Source organism: Tasmannia lanceolata, unplaced genomic scaffold (genome assembly GCF_043159265.1).
Source record: "Tasmannia lanceolata isolate RefF3 unplaced genomic scaffold, GAP_Taslan_0.1 ptg000054l, whole genome shotgun sequence".
NCBI classification, from domain to species: domain Eukaryota; kingdom Viridiplantae; phylum Streptophyta; class Magnoliopsida; order Canellales; family Winteraceae; genus Tasmannia; species Tasmannia lanceolata.
This window is the reverse complement of record NW_027518731.1, coordinates 2,984,839-3,002,508: the sequence shown is the minus strand read 5'-3', so window position 1 is coordinate 3,002,508 and position 17,670 is coordinate 2,984,839. Positions and strand designations below refer to the sequence as shown.

At 36.5% G+C, this 17,670-nt stretch overlaps 2 protein-coding genes across 6 annotated transcripts in view; one reads left to right on the top strand and one right to left on the bottom strand.

Annotated features, from left to right (window-relative positions):
* The first annotated feature begins 2,345 nt into the window (after window positions 1-2,345).
* LOC143864861 (GDSL esterase/lipase At1g71250-like) lies at window positions 2,346-6,033 on the top strand. Its single transcript, XM_077375725.1, has 5 exons — window positions 2,346-2,669; window positions 2,958-3,085; window positions 3,305-3,547; window positions 4,339-4,594; window positions 5,681-6,033. The coding sequence occupies exons 1-5, from the start codon at window positions 2,402-2,404 to the stop codon at window positions 5,899-5,901; spliced, it is 1,116 nt and encodes a 371-aa protein (XP_077231840.1). The 5' UTR covers window positions 2,346-2,401; the 3' UTR covers window positions 5,902-6,033.
* A 1,918-nt stretch (window positions 6,034-7,951) lies between these two features.
* MAD1 (mitotic checkpoint family protein) overlaps window positions 7,952-17,670 on the bottom strand; it is a 38,636-nt gene continuing 28,917 nt past the window's right edge. For 3 of the 5 annotated variants that reach the window (XM_077375685.1, XM_077375684.1, XM_077375681.1), the window contains exons 11-17: window positions 16,687-16,849; window positions 15,280-15,367; window positions 15,107-15,176; window positions 8,840-8,968; window positions 8,703-8,741; window positions 8,422-8,552; window positions 7,952-8,289 (exon numbers count right to left, since the gene is read on the bottom strand). In XM_077375685.1, coding sequence (XP_077231800.1) covers window positions 8,463-8,552; window positions 8,703-8,741; window positions 8,840-8,968; window positions 15,107-15,176; window positions 15,280-15,367; window positions 16,687-16,849 — 579 coding nt within the window. In that variant the 3' untranslated portion in view covers window positions 7,952-8,289; window positions 8,422-8,462. The remainder of the gene's footprint in view (window positions 8,290-8,421; window positions 8,553-8,702; window positions 8,742-8,839; window positions 8,969-15,106; window positions 15,177-15,279; window positions 15,368-16,686; window positions 16,850-17,670) is intronic. The other 2 variants (XM_077375683.1, XM_077375682.1) reach the window with 2 other exon arrangements.

Below are 17,670 nucleotides of genomic sequence, written 5' to 3'. Positions count from 1 at the left end.
GTCGGATCATTCCACTCTGATCCCAAGTAAAATGAATCATTTCTATGTAATCTCTGCTTGGATGCTTTATTTGAAGATCCCTATTGGGACTGATTTTTATACACAGGAATAGTAGATTGTGCCATCTATTATTGCCGCTAAGAGTTAGAAAGATATTGATGATGGCGAGTTTGCTCATGGCAAAAAGGGCTCATCTTTCTCTTAGCATCGTCCATTTCTTCCTCCTTTTTCTTCCATGGATGGACAAAGTTTTGGTTGAGCCAAATCACTTCCCATCAGATCATATCACCTCTGATTGACAGCTGTCACTGTCCCACGAGTTCACCTTGCACATTTTAAGGGCCATGATTGTTAGAAAAAGTCTAAGGGCCTCTTAGATACCACCAAAATTTGTTCTTATTTGCAAATAAGATTTCTTAAGGCCTTGTTTGGATTGCAAGAAAAATATTTTTGATTGAAAATTTTTCTTGAGAGAATTTTTTCTGTCCACAATTTAGAGGGAAATGCCATGATTTTTTATTTATTTTTGGGTAACAAAGGGTGTCCCCACCCCCTTCGGGGGTAAGACTATTTCCCTACGGATGCGCGCAATCACCCGGAAACCATGCGCATCGGGTGAGCAAGGGGGATTCGAACGCTCATCACTGGGGAGCAAACCCATGACTTTACGCCAAAGAGCCACACCATTCCGGGTTTTAAAAATGCCATGATTATCATAAATTGAAGGTCCCTCTAAATAAAAAATTAATATGGTTGGTTCAATTTATCTTTTTATCCTCAATTTATCTTTTTTTCCAATATTTCATTTATGATTGCGTTTCTCATTCTGTAAAACACTTTTTTGGATGAATGTCAATAGCTTGATAATCTATTCTAATTCTAGAGGGAAAAAAAGAGCAGAAACGGAAGAATCAGAATCGCCCAAAGCGACTCTACCAACCTTCAAACAAATGGGCGAAAATCTAATTCTCCCATGGTCTTCAGAGTATTGGGCTTTGTGAGGCTTGTTTGAAGAGAAGAGGACAATCATCAAATATGGGAGTGTTAATATCGTTTCTTTATTAATTTAGTCTTATTTACCGAAGGCATATTAAGGCCTCTTTGGAAGCTATCAACTCGATCTATCATTGTTAAAACTATAGTAAATATTGTTTTTAAATAATCGCATTTGAATTCAAAACCATTTGTATATATATAAGATTATATGCAAATAATTTTTAGAGGTATTCATAGAAACCCTTGTACCGAAAACCTGTCTCATCGGGATTGTGGCTCACGCGACAAGTGGCATTACCCTAGAGGAACTGCTAGTCTTTTCAGCTCAAAAGGCCTATGTGCATTGCATATCTGGTGCCTAAATGATGTGGATTTGGTTGAATTTTCCAAGTCATATATTCTCCAACTGTTGTCATAGATCCTCATGCAACCTTAGCCATTCAAAACTTCCCCAACTCATGCATTATGGTATTAAGGATGAGCTCCATCCTCTCTTTTGGTTAAATGATTGAAGAAAATATCATTCCATTAGGAAAACGAGATGGGCCATTCAATCATCCAGAGACTTTCTTCCCCATGTCGTCCAATTTTGCAGTTGGGTTTTGGTCAAATTCTTGGGATGTACTTTTCGTTTGTTATGGGTTACTTGTGAGAAGCCACAATCAGAGGTCCATCTCTAACCTCAGCTCAAATGGTTTTGGGCCTCCTCTTTTGCTTTTTCTGTTGAAAAAGAAAGCTTCTACCTTTGTCTTTCATGTATTATGGAAGAATGTTTGCCTAGCTTGTTTCAACCAATCTAATAATATAATTGATTTGCTCTTTCTATTTTAGAAACCTGAGTTGCAAGTTTCAACATGAAATAGGACCTAAAAAGAGAAACAAACTAGCACTCAAGGGCTATTATGTATTCATATAATTTAATGAAATGATATTTCCACCCACTTTCCCAACATTACCACCCCATTTTCTTTTGCCTTTCTGAAAAAAGACATCATTTTCTAGAAAAGACAAAAACGGGGTACGTCATTTTTATGAGGTGACAAATATAAGGGGCTGGAAAAGTGGTGGAAATATACTTCCCATGAAAAAAAGTTTCACATGTTCTCATATATCTCATGGGTTATGCCCTATATGATACAAATAAGTACTAAAAGAGCCAAGCCAGTTTTGCACAAAGGAAAAAGACATACCCACAAAATGAAAAATAGTGTAACAAAACCGCCCAAAACCTGCAAGAAAATAAGGAAAAGGAGCAAAACAAAAAATGGATTTCATGGGTTTGCTTACATGAAAGCCGTTTCAAAAGCTTCAGCTTTTTCACATCCACCATATTTATAATCAAAACCCAACATCACATGTTTTTCCATGTAAAACTACTTCAAGGTTTTTCTTGATTAAATAAAAAATGGAAAAAACAAGCTATGGGCTCGCCGGACCAGCTCGATTTTCCGGTTGGCTTGTCGTCATTTTCCTGTTCTTTCAATGCTCAATCATGGTGGTTAGATCAACTCAAGTTCCAGCCATGTTTGTGTTTGGGGACTCTGTAGTTGATGTTGGAAATAATAACTACTTAAACTCCTTAGTAAAGTCTAATTACTTTCCTTATGGGATTGATTTCTATCAAGGGCCCACTGGGAGATTCAGCAATGCAAGAACAATTTCGGATTTGTTATGTAAGTTTTTATGTGGCAATGATCTTGTCTTAGTAGATCAGACCTCTTTATTTTTCAGCTCATCTCATTAGCCATATTCATCAAGTTTTAGTAAATTTAATTCTGAAATGCATATTCCCTCACTCCCTTTTCTTTACTTTCTCCCATTTTTTTGCATGTTTCTTGGCCTAATTAAATTATTTCAATAGTAAGAAACAAAATATTTGTGATCTTTGAAAATTAATAACTTATATTTCCTTTTACTAACAAATACTGTAATTTTCACTGTTAGAACTTTGAATTCTTCAGGTGAGATGTTGGGTCTTCCTTATCCTCCAGCCTTTGCAGATCCTAGCAGTAATGGAACAAAAATACTTGGTGGAGTGAATTATGCTTCAGCAGCTGGAGGGATCCTTGATGAGACAGGCCAACACTATGTATTTCTTCCTATAAATCCCTCATCTGAAAAGTATTTCCCAATCAGTGATAAAAAATGATGAAACAGCCAAATAATTTGACATTTCAAAAAATATTTCTTTCGAGTCCCTAAACACTACACCAATCTATTTTGATGAAAATGCCCCTAAATGACTTCTATAGTCGTGATTATTTAAGAATTTATGTGACATCTAATCTTCTATTTGATTCACTGGCAGGGAGATCGTTTCAACCTAAATCAACAGGTTCTTAATTTCGAAAACAACTTAAATGACTTGAGAAATCAGATGGGTCAAAGGAACCTAAATCAGTTCCTTGCAAAGTCGATTGCTGTATTGGTCTTTGGGAGCAATGACTACATCAACAACTACCTTTTGCCTTCCTTATACTCTTCAAGCCAACAATACAGCCCTCAGGACTATGCTAACCTTCTCCTCAACCATTACACTAGACAGTTACTGGTAAAATTCCATATCTACCATATTTTCTAACTACACACATGCAATCAACATACATGCATGCATGGTGCATTTTTAGCAAAACCACAGTTTAGTCTTTCTCAGAAACTTCACATGTATGACCAAAGAAGTCCTTGCCAGAAGGGGTGGGCAATAGATCATACACATGGTGCATTTTAGCAAAGCCACAGTTTTATCTAGTTAATCTTTTGGACATCATATTAGTAAAAGACCTATACTCAAAACTCTGAAGGGGTGGGTGATCTCAAAACTTGAAGGAGAGTGCAATAGATCATACACACATTGCGCATGTTAGCAAAACCCTGGTTTTACATGGTTAATCTTTTGGACATCATATCAGTAAGAAATTAACCTAATTAATCTCAAAACTCGAAGGGGAGGCAATAGATTATACACACATGGAGCATGTTAGCAAAACCCTAATTTTGCCTAGTTAATTTTTTAGTGTTGCCTAATTAATCTTTTGGACATCATATTAGTAAGAAATTAATCTAATCTCAAAACTCTGAAGGAGAGTGCAATAGATCACACACATGCATTGCACATGTTACCAAAACCCTAGTTTTACCTGGTTAATCTTTTGGACGTCATATTAGTACGTAAGAAATTAACCTAATCTCAAAGCTCTGAAGATAGTACACATGGCGCATGTCAGCAAAACCCTACTTTTATCTAATTAATCATTTGGACATCATATTAGTGACCAGAAAGACAGAGAGCTAATCACAAAACTCTTTTATGTACATCTAACACTGCATCTATCCCTCTTACAGGCACTTTACAGTGTAGGGCTAAGGAAGTTTTTCCTGGCAGGGGTGGGCCCACTGGGTTGCATCCCCAACCAATTAGCAACAGGCCAGGCCCCACCTGGGCGGTGCGTTGATTATGTGAACCAGATCGTGGGACCATACAACGTAGGGCTCAGATCACTCGTCGACCAGCTGAATGGCAACCATCCGGGCTCGATCTTCGTCTATGGCAACACATATGGGGTCGTTGGAGACATACTGAATAACCCTACTGCTTATGGTGAGTCGTAATCAGATCTTACAGTAAGATTGGGGATTCACCTTTCAGAAAATGACAATTTTGCCCCTGGATCTTGGTACCAAAAAATCTAGTGACTTAGGCCATGTTTGGCAACCATGAAAAATTATTCTATGGAAGAGCCCAGTTGTGTGATTAGGGAAGAGTGGAGAGAGCATAAAAAAATCCCCAGAAACTAGTGAAAAAATATTCCAGAAATTTATAATTGATTTTTTGTTTTCCTGGTTTTTAGGATCTTTTTGAGCTCACCTTACTCCCACCCTCCAACAAGTCACTACTAGCCCAACAAATATTCCATGGAATATTGTTTCATGGTTGCCAAACATGGCCGTAGTTACTGAAAATTAAGAAATTATCAAAAGGTTTAATTTTTTGGGAAATAGTTCTAAAATTTAATAAACCAAATGTTGTTGAGGAAAATACCCTTCATTCAGTTCAAAAAATATGATTTTTTTGCCAAAAATATTTACTCTTACTGTTTTCGTATTCAGAATGATTAAAGTTTTCATAATAACACAAAAAAGACAACAAAATTGGGGAAAATATCATGGTTTAAAGTTAATTAAAGGGCTTTTTTTTTTTTTTCAGAAAAGGTGTCTATGCATATGAGAACTCTACTATGTAGAAAGTTACTTTTACAATCAGTGGTAAAAGACAATTTTTTGGCCTTTAAAGGGGCATATGGGAGCATGTCTATCAGATCAAACCATTGATCATGTTAAAAAAAATCAACAGTTTATCTTTTCTTGATGGAATCTTAAACGAGGCTCGATTAAGGCCTGATAAATCAAGGGTCTAGAATCATCCGATCAAGGTATTCTCAAGGGCATTTGGCCAGACCCATGATTGCCGTTCAGATCAACTGATCTGATTGCGAGTGAGGCCCAATAAGTGTCGTTTAGGAAGGAGCATAAAAGTGACTTTCTTGTAAGCATTATCCAATGTAATATTAGCATTAGTAGTATTTTGGGACTATTAAGAAAATCATGATTTTTAGGGGTAAAAATCCCTTAAAACAAATAAAAAGACTTTTAAATTTGTGATCTAGATTTGGTGCTGATGTGGCAGGATTTAACGTCAGCGATCGAGGGTGTTGTGGGGTCGGGAGAAATCAAGGGCAGATCACATGCCTTCCCTTCTCAACCCCTTGTCCAAACAGGAATCAATACATCTTTTGGGATGCCTACCACCCAACACAAGCTGCAAATGTAATACTTGCTCAGAGAGCTTTCTTAGGAGGGCCCAACGACTGTTATCCAATCAATGTGCAACAGATGGCGCTTATATAGCCCTCCACGTCACCTTTATTGTGTTCCTACTATATGCATGTGTCATGTGTGTGTTTATGTATGTAACTGCATACAAATGTTTTTAAGTGTCATTGTGCCATGTATAAAGTGAAGCAACACTCAGTATTCTTATCTTCGTGTAGTACATTGGATGCCCGTAGCCCGTCTTCAAAATTTTATGAAAATTTCAATTTAAAGGACTTGTTAGATTCCTAGGACAAAAAAAAATACATTTGGGCCATGTTTAGAAGCCATGTCATGGAATATTAGCTTAAAGTGTTGAGAGAAGCCTAGGTAGAGTAGGAGACGGAGAGAATTGAGAGGACACGAGTGAAGAGATGATGCAAAGGGGCTGAAAATAAGGAAAAGAAAAACTTTATTTTGATTCCAGTTTTTCTTTTCCCTGTTTTTCACCCACTTCTCACACGCTCCTCAGTCATGCTTTCTCAATTCACTCCCTCTCCCACCTTTCTTGCCCCTCTCTCACCACCACTTGATAACTAGTATTCCAAGGAAAAACCTTTCATGCCTGCCAAACATGGCCGTCATCTTCTTCTTCTTTTCAGAAGTTGCTGTCTTGCCCTACCAAGAATTCTTGGAATCAATAATATATTTCAATAAATCTAACGGTTATAATGTACAATATGAGGAAAATGATTATATTGAGAAGCTTAGAAAGGAAAATGCTAAACAGAAAGGTGGTGACGCTTATTGAGCCCCACTTCAGCCTTGTGAACATGAACAGAGCCGTTGATCCAAACAGAAAGTATTAAGTCCAGCCAAATGCTGTTGGGAACACCTTGATTAGATTATGCTAGAATTTCTGTTTGGGAGGGACCAAGCTCATATGGGTCGCCCTACAATATCAACGGTCTTGATTTCACATACATGTCCCCCAAAGGGAAGAAGTGAGGGCCGTGTTTAGCAACCACGAAAAATTACCCCCCACGGAATATCGGTGGATCCAATCGTGTGAGAAGGAAACAGAGGGATAGGGACAAAGTTAGAGGGAGTGGAGTGGAGTGAGCATAAGAAATTTCTAAAAACATGCCAACTACAAATTCTTGGTAGGGTGTCTGCTATGTAAGTTTTTTTTTTTCAATTTTTTAGAGCTTTTCCTGCTCTCCACACTTCCCCGCTCTTTAAGATATTTTAGCGCTTTTAGAGCTTTTTTCTAGGTTGCCAAACATGGCTATTTGTGAGAATTAACTAATCAAAATGGTAAATTTGTCTCAGTATTCAACAAAAAAAAAAGGCAAAGAAACCTAGAAGTGTTTCATTAGACCAATGAAGTAAGAATCCGACAACTGTCCAAAGAAATCCAAGTAACAACGATGCACAGAGATGTATGTATGTAAGAAAAAACCACTAGACTAGAAACATGCTGACATTTAATAAAAGAAACTATAACTCTCTCCCTCTTTATTAAAAAATTCAGGAATTAAACCAACAATAATAATTTTTTTCCCGTCTCCTCGTGTTTTCTTCCTATGCACATACATGCATTGCATGAAAACATATTCATGAGTAACCAAGGCAATAGAAATACAGTGCAATTGATGCAAGAAATTGTGAAATTCTGTGCCCATTAGCAAAATCAGGATAGACAACAGTTCACTCAAAAGGATGGAAAAATTGGTTTTCTGAGTCCTTTCAAATATCAAATTCCCATATAGATATATAGCTCCATTGGATCACCTTAGGGTGTCTATTTGTGGGGCCAGAAATGGACAGATTTGTGGACAAACAGTATCTATCCATTTTTCGCCCCACAAATGGACACCCTATGGTCCAATGGAGCTGATTTGTGGTAGGCCCCCCATCCATGATGGAGCCTTGCAAATGAATGGTTTGGATCAACCCCCCCCTCCCCCAAACACGCGCACACACACAGTTTCCAGCACTCGAGCGCAGGAACCCTCTCTCTCTCTCTCTCTCTCTCTCTCTCTCTCTATATATATATATATATATATATATATATATATATATATATATAGAGAGAGAGAGAGAGAGAGAGAGAGAGAGAGAGAGATGTGATTCTTGGAAGAGATCGATTGTAATTTTAATCACAGATGCATCGATTATCACTACAAAATATTCATAATCTCAAAAAATCAAGGACTTATACAAGTACCAATACATGGCATGCTTATGACACATTTAATGTACCCTTGAATTTTCATTAAACACAAAGAATTCCAAAACATATCAACATGACCAGAGGTATGAAGAACTTACCACGCAGAACACACAAAGCTATTCTTTTTCGGTGAAACAAACAACAAGAGGGGTTGTGCCTCGTGCCAATGCAGTGAGAAACTTGTGTCTGAGCCATCATTCTCACCAAAAGAATAGGATCATAGCACAGGCATTTCACAGAGCCTGAAACTATAGTTTAAAATGTCAGGCCAATCCTTCAAGAAATAGGTGAAAAGGGAAAGAAATAAAGAAACCTTGAGACACTGAATCGCATAATTTATTTTCAGTAGAAAAGACATGGAAATAAATTAATGAACATACTGTGGATTACATATTTCTTTCGTGAATTTCATACTTGGATTTCAGCTTAAGGTTCGCCTGTTGAAAGACTCAACTGTTAAGTTGGCTGTAAATGCAGGAATAGAGCTCATTTTCCGTATGAATATCTCAACCTGCAAAATTGTGCCCCAAATGTCTTAGACAATCTTAATTCTTAAATATGTATCTAAATGTATGCATGAGTGCATGAATTTATCTGCATTGAAAACTAAATACAGTAATAATTATCTTCATAGAAAAGAAAATAGATGGTTTGCAGATACCTGACGGGATAACTCAGGCTGAGAGGTATATTCATTTGCCTGTTAGGAAAAAAGAACATAATTTTAGGATTTAAACCCAGTTTAGTTAAATTCCAAGTATAATCACCATACCATAATTCAACTGAAAGGTCAGTTACCAAAATATTCATGTTCCCTGATTCATATTCGAATTCGAGCTTCTCATCATCAGTTTGGGCATAAATAGATTGGAGAGTAAATTGTGTCACTGGGATCCCGTTAGGGCGCTGGTGATCATCCATCACAATCTGACAAAGAAGTGGAACAGGCATTAAGATAGAAATAAAATGACAAGATTGAGAAAATGAAAATTGGAAGCCAACTAGCGCAAAAGATTGAATAGGGACTCAAACTAATAACTAGAACGGCCTAAGCACATTGAATCAACAAACAATGACCATAAAGTAAATTAACAAGACAAGCATAACCACCATAAAAACAGAGCAATGTATCGAGAAATGGAAATAACAGCACCACAGACAAGGACTTATGTTATTTAGGTACCTCATGCTACTTGGGTATAATTAACACATGCTATTTTGGTACAATTAATTTATTTTTAAAATAATATATCAAGGGAAATGATATTTCCACCCACTTTTCAAGCAACTCCACCCCCTCTTGTTTGTCTTTTCCTAAAAATGGCTTTATGTCCTCTGATTGTTTGTCTTTTCGTGAAAATAACTTTATTTGCAGGAGAAGTCAAACAAAAGGGAATGAAAATGCTAAGAAAAAAGGTGGAAATATCATGTCCTAACATAACATTTATATATAAAGTAATGGCTATTGATGTTGACACTACCATGTTTTAATAATTGCACCAACTCACCTTGTCTTCTATTTTATTTAATTGGAGTTCTAGAGCTTTTTGGGAATTGTAATAGCTATTGACAGCTCATTAAATAATAGCAGACACGATGAGTTAGTGCAATAATCAAGAGATGTTACTGCCAATATCAGTAGCCTAAGTAATTTTTGGTATATTAGGCCAAGTGATAGACTAAAGTTACTTAAAATATATGTTGTTTTGCCTTGCGATATAATAAATATATTATTTTTTTGAATGGCAATTATAGATATATTATTATAATAGATATATAATTAAGTTATGTTTTTAGGCTAAAATTTACTTAAATATGTCTATAATTATGTTATTTAGGTATATTATTAAGTTATAATTAAGCTCTCTGGTGTTGAAGAAATTGATGTGCACTACAACACGAGGTTGAAGTCAGATACTTGAAGAGACGCCCACGAAATAATGGCAACTATGACCAATAGACCTACATTACATATTTTATGGATCAAATAAGAGGGAAAGACTGATGCTTGCAATACAAGATGTGAAAGCACAAGCAGCAGAAGTGGCCCAAATTAGTAGTATTTCTCCCCTTACTGCAACTCCACTTAATAGTTTGCCACATCCACATTGTTTTGGTTATGATGTGGACGTTTCTACAACTATTTACAACATGTTGAGGATTATGATGAAGGAAAGTAGATCCTGGGACCGGTAGCATTACATCTCTCACAAAAATGATGATGATGATGAGGGTCGGGTGACAGCAATGAACACAGAGGTGGCAGACAATCAGTGATTTTTTATTATGCATATGGAGAGTATAAATATGACGGCTATCAGAGCTATGGACATGATCCTTAACCTAATCAACAAGTTGGAAAAATTGATCCTCCTGGTGATCGGGCATAATACTACTTTCTCTCTCATCAACTCGAACCTCCTTGAGGTTATGAGTACAGATGATCAGGGCAATTATCAGCCACCCCCATCCCCAACTCCCTTTGTTAATGATGATTCGAGGTAAGTAACTACAGTCTATGGTATAGAATAGTTCTTCGGAATCTGAATATTTATCTTCAATTCATGAACTACCATATGTAGTATATATTATACTGCTATTGCAATATAACTTGTGTTGTACAGTTCTTGTGCTAGGTGGAACTTATAAGTATTTAATTATTAATTAATTATGCAAGTATGTTAGTGTTTTACGTATTTTTAATGTTTATTTGAATGTCATCAATTCATGAACTACCATATGTAGTATATATTATACTGCTACTGCAATATAACTTGTGTTGTACAGTTCTTGTGCTAGGTGGAACTTATAAGTATTTAATTATTAGATAATTATGCAAGTATGTTAAGGTTTTACGTATTTTTATTGTTTATTTGAATGTCATTAGTTAAAATAATTTTTTTATACACTTTTGCTCGAAGTAGTAAAAGAAAAACTTGACAAAGGAGCAAATAGGCAAGGGAGTGATACACTCTCTGATGTGATCCGGCCTTCCCCCGATGCTGCTAACCATTTAGGAGGCTTTCTAGTGTGTTATTATTTTCAGCACACTATTTTAGTATGTTATTATTTTTAGAGCCTAGATGTGAGGGTTGATCACATCATCTTTGGCCCATAACACCTCCCACACACCTCATCACCTATATAGTCCAAATTTCCCTCGAGTTGTTTTGTTTCTTAGACCTTTAAGGGCACCTACGTCATTACTTAATGACTTAAATGGCCTTAAGTGGTTTAGTTCCATGGAGTTTTAACCCCTGCGCCGCGCCTTTAGTCCCATTAAATAGTATAAAAGGAGGCAGTAGGGAAGAGAAAACACAAGTTTTGATTGCATGACACCGCCACCCCTGCATTTGATGCAATTGCCAAAGAAAAAAAAAATCATCTCCCTCCCTCTTCTCTCCTACCTATCCCTTTTTTCTTTCATCGTTTCTCTTCTCTCTCCTTTTCTTTCTTTCCTTCTCCTTCGCTCTTCCTCTTTCCTTTTCCTTCTCTCTCATCTTCCTTTCTGTGTTTTTTTCTTCCCCACCTCACGGTTTTCCCTCCAAAATAAGTCTCTTGACAGTCCTTATAGCCTTGGCTGCTACAGTGGTATCACAGTCCTTCTCCGGGTTCACAAAGTGAACCACCTCGGTTTGCATCAAAGTGGTATCAGAGCCCAGCGTACAGAGTCCTAGTTGCGTCCAGACCTCTATGCCATCTCGGCGTTCGATAGGTTTTCATTTAGGGTTTAGGTTGTTTATTTTTCTTTGTTAGTGTGTCCTAGCCTCCTAGGTAGTAGTTGAGTTACAAGCAAGGTTTCAAATTTCGGTTTCGGAATGCGTTTCGCTCCCCACCGAAACCAAAATTTCAGGCGAAATTTCAAATTTTCAGCCGAAATCCAACGAAATAAAAAAATACTATTTTATCCCGTACGAAATTTCAGCCGAAATTACCGGAATTTCAGAAAATATTAAATAATGAATAAATCCAGGATTTTTTGGTGATTTTCCTTAAATTTCAGTCCGGAATTTCCGGAAAAAGGTCGAAATTTCAAATTTTCAATCGAAATAAAGTATGGTTTCGGATATTAAAATTTCGATTTCGGTCAGAATTGACCGAAATCGGAAATTTCGGATTTCGGTCGAAATTTAAAACCTTGGTTACAAGTATAGTGGTTGTTGACCATAGGATCTGTCTAGGTAAGCCAGTTGACATTTCTATTGTGTCTTAGCTAAGTTTCAGTTTTCTCATCTAGGGTTATCTTAGACTCTAATTAGGTCTGTTGTTCCAGAGTCCGTAGAGCTGTCCTGTACACGATCACACATTTCTAGGTTATAGCTAACAGGGCCAACGCTCCACGACAGGACAGGTTGACCTCAGCCTGGAGGATGCGGCAACAGCAAACAGGTCACGTTGGATAGCATTCACGAGCTTATCACGGATAAGGTTACTATGTATCTTTTTGGCCTTCCATAGATATGTTGGCCAATATCAATTTTTGAAACCTTGGTCTTACATCACACAAATAAGACTCTTTTTGCCTCCAAAATGTTTCCCTTCCTAAAAGTACACTTTCAAATACTTTCCCAGAAAAGTATCATTTTCTTAATAGAAATTCACAACATTCATTATGGTTAATGCGCTAAAAGCAAAATATTTCTGTGAGAAATCCGTTTGCAATTCAAAAGTCTTTTTTTTTGTTTTGTGATAATTGTTGCATCTTGCATTGCTATTTTTGGGCCATAAGGGCTTGGCCTGATATCCCTGTTTTGTAGTAGTTAGAGATGATTCTGCATTGGATTTAATTTTTCTGCTAGTTCAGATTATAATATTACTTAATGTCATTTATAAACACAAAAAAAACCAAATGTGTGAATGCTGTCAATGAATTGGGTGGATGTCCTGTGATGTTGGTTATCAACAATTACTGTTTTGGCCTAATTATTACTCTGTTAGCTGCCATGAACTTCATGGTTTCAGTTCTTAATTCGATAGGAGCTCTTCAGATTAGTGTAATCCGCATCGAATCTACTGGTTATCTATGGGAGCAGATTCTATTGAACGGAGAGTACAACTATCGGTGACCACTCTCTCATTTTACCATCTTTATTTACTCTTTTGCAATTTTACATGGTTTTTTATTTTTAAAATAATTTTATTTAATTAAAATAATTATTTCAACACTTTTGCTTAAAATATTATAAAGACAGACAAGCAAACAGACAGTTGACCAATACAATCACGAGCACAGTATAAATATAATAAATCATGTTCAAAATCGAAGTAAAATTTTTAGTTGAAATAAATATGCCAAAAGTCATTAAAAATAAAAGATACGGACCACAGATTTTATCTGGTCAAGTTCTAATTGTTCATGTTGACTCCTTAGTCATAAGATCAGCTAAGCCTCATTTGGCCACCCCAGGGGCAACCGTTCATGACCATTATAGAGAAATCCTTTACGAAGGGGATACATTAGTTACATTTATATATGAAAAATCGAGATCGGGTGATATAACGCAAGGTCTTCCAAAAGTGGAACAAGTGTTGCATAACCTCGAAGCCAAACGCCCTATCTTCCTCGATCCCACTCATGTTCGGATTCACTAACCATTCCCTTTCTCTTTTTGCATTTCTTATTTCTTGGTCGGTCGCTTCCTTTCGCTTTCATGCGGAAGGCCCCCTACCGGCCAGAAAGAAAGAATTTTTTCAACTCCCATCGAATTATTTGGTCCCACTTGTTATCAGTGGAATCAAGGATACTTCCAGCAAGAAATATATCGAAGAGTTGGCGCCGGGCTAGCCGAAAATCTGAGTTTATCAGAAGCTTGGTCTAAAATTCCCAAAAAAAATCTCTTTTTATGATTACATTGGTAATAATCTAATCCGGCGAAGGGGGTTTGATAAATCTCTAACTTTAGGTCTTTTTCAAATTGATTGAACTGTGAAATACCATGACGTATGTATCTAGGGAACATGACGATACTAGGTAGTATAGATATCATTATGGGAGAAGTTGATCGTTGAAATGATAATTGATACTACAGAAGTACAAGCTATCAATTCTTTTTCCAGATCGGAATCTTTAAAAGAAGGCTATGGCCTTATAGGGATGCTTGTCCCTATTTTTACTCCTGTATCGGGGATCACAATAGGGGTACTCGAGATTGTGTTGTTAGAAAGAGAAATATCCTCAGGGATATAACGAAAACTTTAAGGCCATAGCCTTCTGATGTTTCAAAATTTAATGTTGGTTCATTGGAACCGTATAAACCCATAGCTGGAACTCCCATTAAGAGAAAAATAGAACCAACACCCACCCTCCCCCCCCCCCCCCCCCCCCCCCGCGCCCCCGCAGTGTACAAAATGAACTTTGTAGCTAAGTACAGACATTTCTTACCTCCCCACATGGATAAAAGTAGGTAAACAAGAATTAATTCTAACTCCCACATGATGATAAAAAGTAAAAGGTCTCGAGAAGAAAATGATCCTATTTGACCGCTGTACATTGCTAACATCAGGAAATGGAGCAATCGCGAATCTCAAGTAACTGGCCAAGCCACTAAAGTAGTGATGAATCCCGTCAGTAAACAGATATATATGGTTGAACATTGTGCACCTCTCTGTTTCTACGACCATAAGAATCCATATCACCCGATTCACGGGCGTATCACTAATACACATTGGGACCTTGTTTTTTAGTGAAGCACACGAAACAAATGGAAGCATAAAGTGAACACAGTACCAAGCTCTTTAATCAAAAGACTAAATGTATCAAGGGCAAGTGTATCAAAGGTATGTCCAACTTTTTTTTTATTTAGGCCAATATGGTTTCTGTGTACATTGGAGGAAATTATTAATACAACTCGGATATCACTGACAGTGCATCTAGAATAAAAGAGGGAGACACAAAAACATTGTAACAAAGATAAGTACAATACTAGCTTATCTGGGAAAAAATTGTCAGAAAAGCATACTGATGGTTTTCAAAGACTGAATTGTACACTTCCTCCACAACAGCATGAGGAATGTGTAAGAAACATAGAAGAATAGTTGCACAACCTAAAATAATAAAGATGGTACCTTGTAACCAAAAAGTGAGCAACAAGCCCTTCTGAAAACTGAGATTTTCTCTGCGAAAACTGTTTTGTATCTGGTCCATGTAAACATGCAGAACCTTTAGAAGAAATTAAAAAAAGATGGAAAAAACCCTGTCATAAGAGCTATATTTATGAAGATAATCAACTACCAGTCACCTTTCTTCACGTTTCTCCAGTGTTGCAATCTGCGCCTTGAGCTGTGCAAGTTTTTCAGGTATTTGAGAATCTACCAAGTTTCCAGCATCTGCCAAAAGATACATGAAAAAATCCATCAGACAGAAATGTTTACATGATATAAAGGTTGCGGTTATACCCTTCGAGCTGTCAAAGGATTGTCACTTTGCTAGAGAAATAGTAAGCATTGAACACCATGCATACTCCTAATATAGAGTCGAAGATCAAAGGATATGATCACAAGGATCTAGGTTGTGTGTGAGATTGCACTAACTATGAACAAGTTTGGCATCTCAGATTGACGCATTGCACGTACGAAATTCAAAAAATCTAGAAAAAATCAAGTAGCAAATGGAACAACTAAGAGAAACAATGACTATAAAGAAAATCACATTAACTTCATTGGAAAGCAGAAAATACGAATCAATAGTGTCTTCTTTACATAGATTTTTTTGTGTATATATGAAACACTACTATCTTTGGAAAGTAGAAAATACAAATCGTAGGTTTCTTCTTTACATAGGTTTTCGTGTATATATGAAACCCAAAACTCCAACTAAAAAGTTCCAATTTAACATAAGAGAAAACATCAGTTCATATTTCAGAGAATAGTTGATATTCTAATTACGTAAGAGAAAACATGACGCATAGAAAACCAACCTACGAACCCTCACATATTTAGAAATCCATCCAAAATGTATCAAAAATAAAATATGTAATAATTCCCTAGATAAATTAGAATGATGCATCTTTTATCTCCTCTTTGCAATCAGACCACATGTTTGGGAAGAGTGAGAAAGAGAGGGGGGAGGGAGGGGGGGCATTGTGACATCAGCATGATGTCATGACAGAATCATGGTAAAGGCCTATTTCGAGTCTCAGCTTCATCCTTAGGTTGTATATCTTAAGTGAAGTTAGAGTTTCAATTTGGAGCAACAAAGTAAATGGTAATTTTCCTTCGATTCATAAACTATTATTTTCATGACTTTGGAGAGTCAACATATTAACTGAACAAAATATCAGGAATTCAAATCACCCAAAACTAAACAAACCAAACACCGTTAAACCAATAAGCTGTTGCCTGTCAGCAAAGATCAGGAAAAATTGTAGCATTTACATCACAAAACTGGAAGGTAAAAAATGGCAAACTGATACGTGGTTAAGACTACTAAATTATCTAAGCAATAAATGTTAAAGAAATTGCTAATTTCAAATTAAGATAGCTATTTACATAGGCCATCTTCTCCGAAGCAACGGTCATGGATATAATCCAAATATAAGGCAAGAAATTGATCAAACTAACTATAACGCAAGAGCTCCTTTCCCAAAATGTAAAAGAAAATTAATATAATGCTCCTTTCCCCAAAAACTCTAAGACGTCAATAATACCTGACTGTCCTTTCAAATCTTCGACAGCTTGTAGCTTTGCCCGTGTTCTCTGCAACTCAGTTTGTAATGCCTCTATAGTATGTTTTGCCTCATTATCAACAGCCAAGGTGTTCACCATTCGCAAGACCTTCGTGCTTGCGGCAGAATAATCACCGTGACCCAACTGTGGAAAAAACATATGATGAATGTTGAAAGGCATGAAAATAGTTGGCATGCTTATAATCAGAAGAAGATACTAACACTGAAGAATGTTGATCACAGTCGTAAAATCTATCCTAATTTAAGCCAAATATTTTTTAGGTACATAAAATACAAAGTCTACTATCATTCACAAGTAGATAACATTTCCATTGATTTAATGTCAGATTCAGCACCCATGAATATGTATTTCACACAAAATGTGATACTCAAACCATGTAAAGTAATTATTTCATGGGATACTCTTTCACTGGGAAAAAAACAGTGTATCCAAATGTCCACCTAAAACCTAATGTTGAGAAATGGTCATTATTTCCCTATAATATAAAATCAATCATGCATTTCTGCCAAGGGTTACACAAACTTGGAAGAATGACAAATAACTATTGTTACCACAAAAAATGGGGGGAAACATCAACTATTTACAGAGATAAAAACAAATAGCATAAAATCCTTTCCATACATACGTACAGGGAAAATACAAGAACAATAAAAAATTCCCTTTATACACTTAAAGATCAAATATAGGGGTGAAATTTGGGTCAGGTAGGGTCAACCAAAATTCCCCAAAAATCGACCCGAGTTGCACTCCTATTCCAAAACAAAGATGGCACAAACGTAGAGGCACACTTCGCCAACACACAAGGAGACAGTCTGTCTAGGTGAAGACAGATAGATCCAGTTTTCGTGAGAATGATTTGGGGCTGTATGGTCAGCTCCTCCTTTTGTTCACTTAAATGACATTTATTAAAAATGAAAAGTATACCTATGTACATAACATAGAGC

Coding starts and splice junctions, on each gene's coding strand:
- LOC143864861 (XM_077375725.1), top strand. CDS start 2,402: ATGGAAAAAACAAGCTATGGGCTCGCCGGACCAGCTCGATTTTCCGGT. Junction 3,086..3,304: donor ATGAGACAGGCCAACACTAT/GTATTTCTTCCT, acceptor ATTCACTGGCAG/GGAGATCGTTTCAACCTAAA. Junction 3,548..4,338: donor ATTACACTAGACAGTTACTG/GTAAAATTCCAT, acceptor TCCCTCTTACAG/GCACTTTACAGTGTAGGGCT.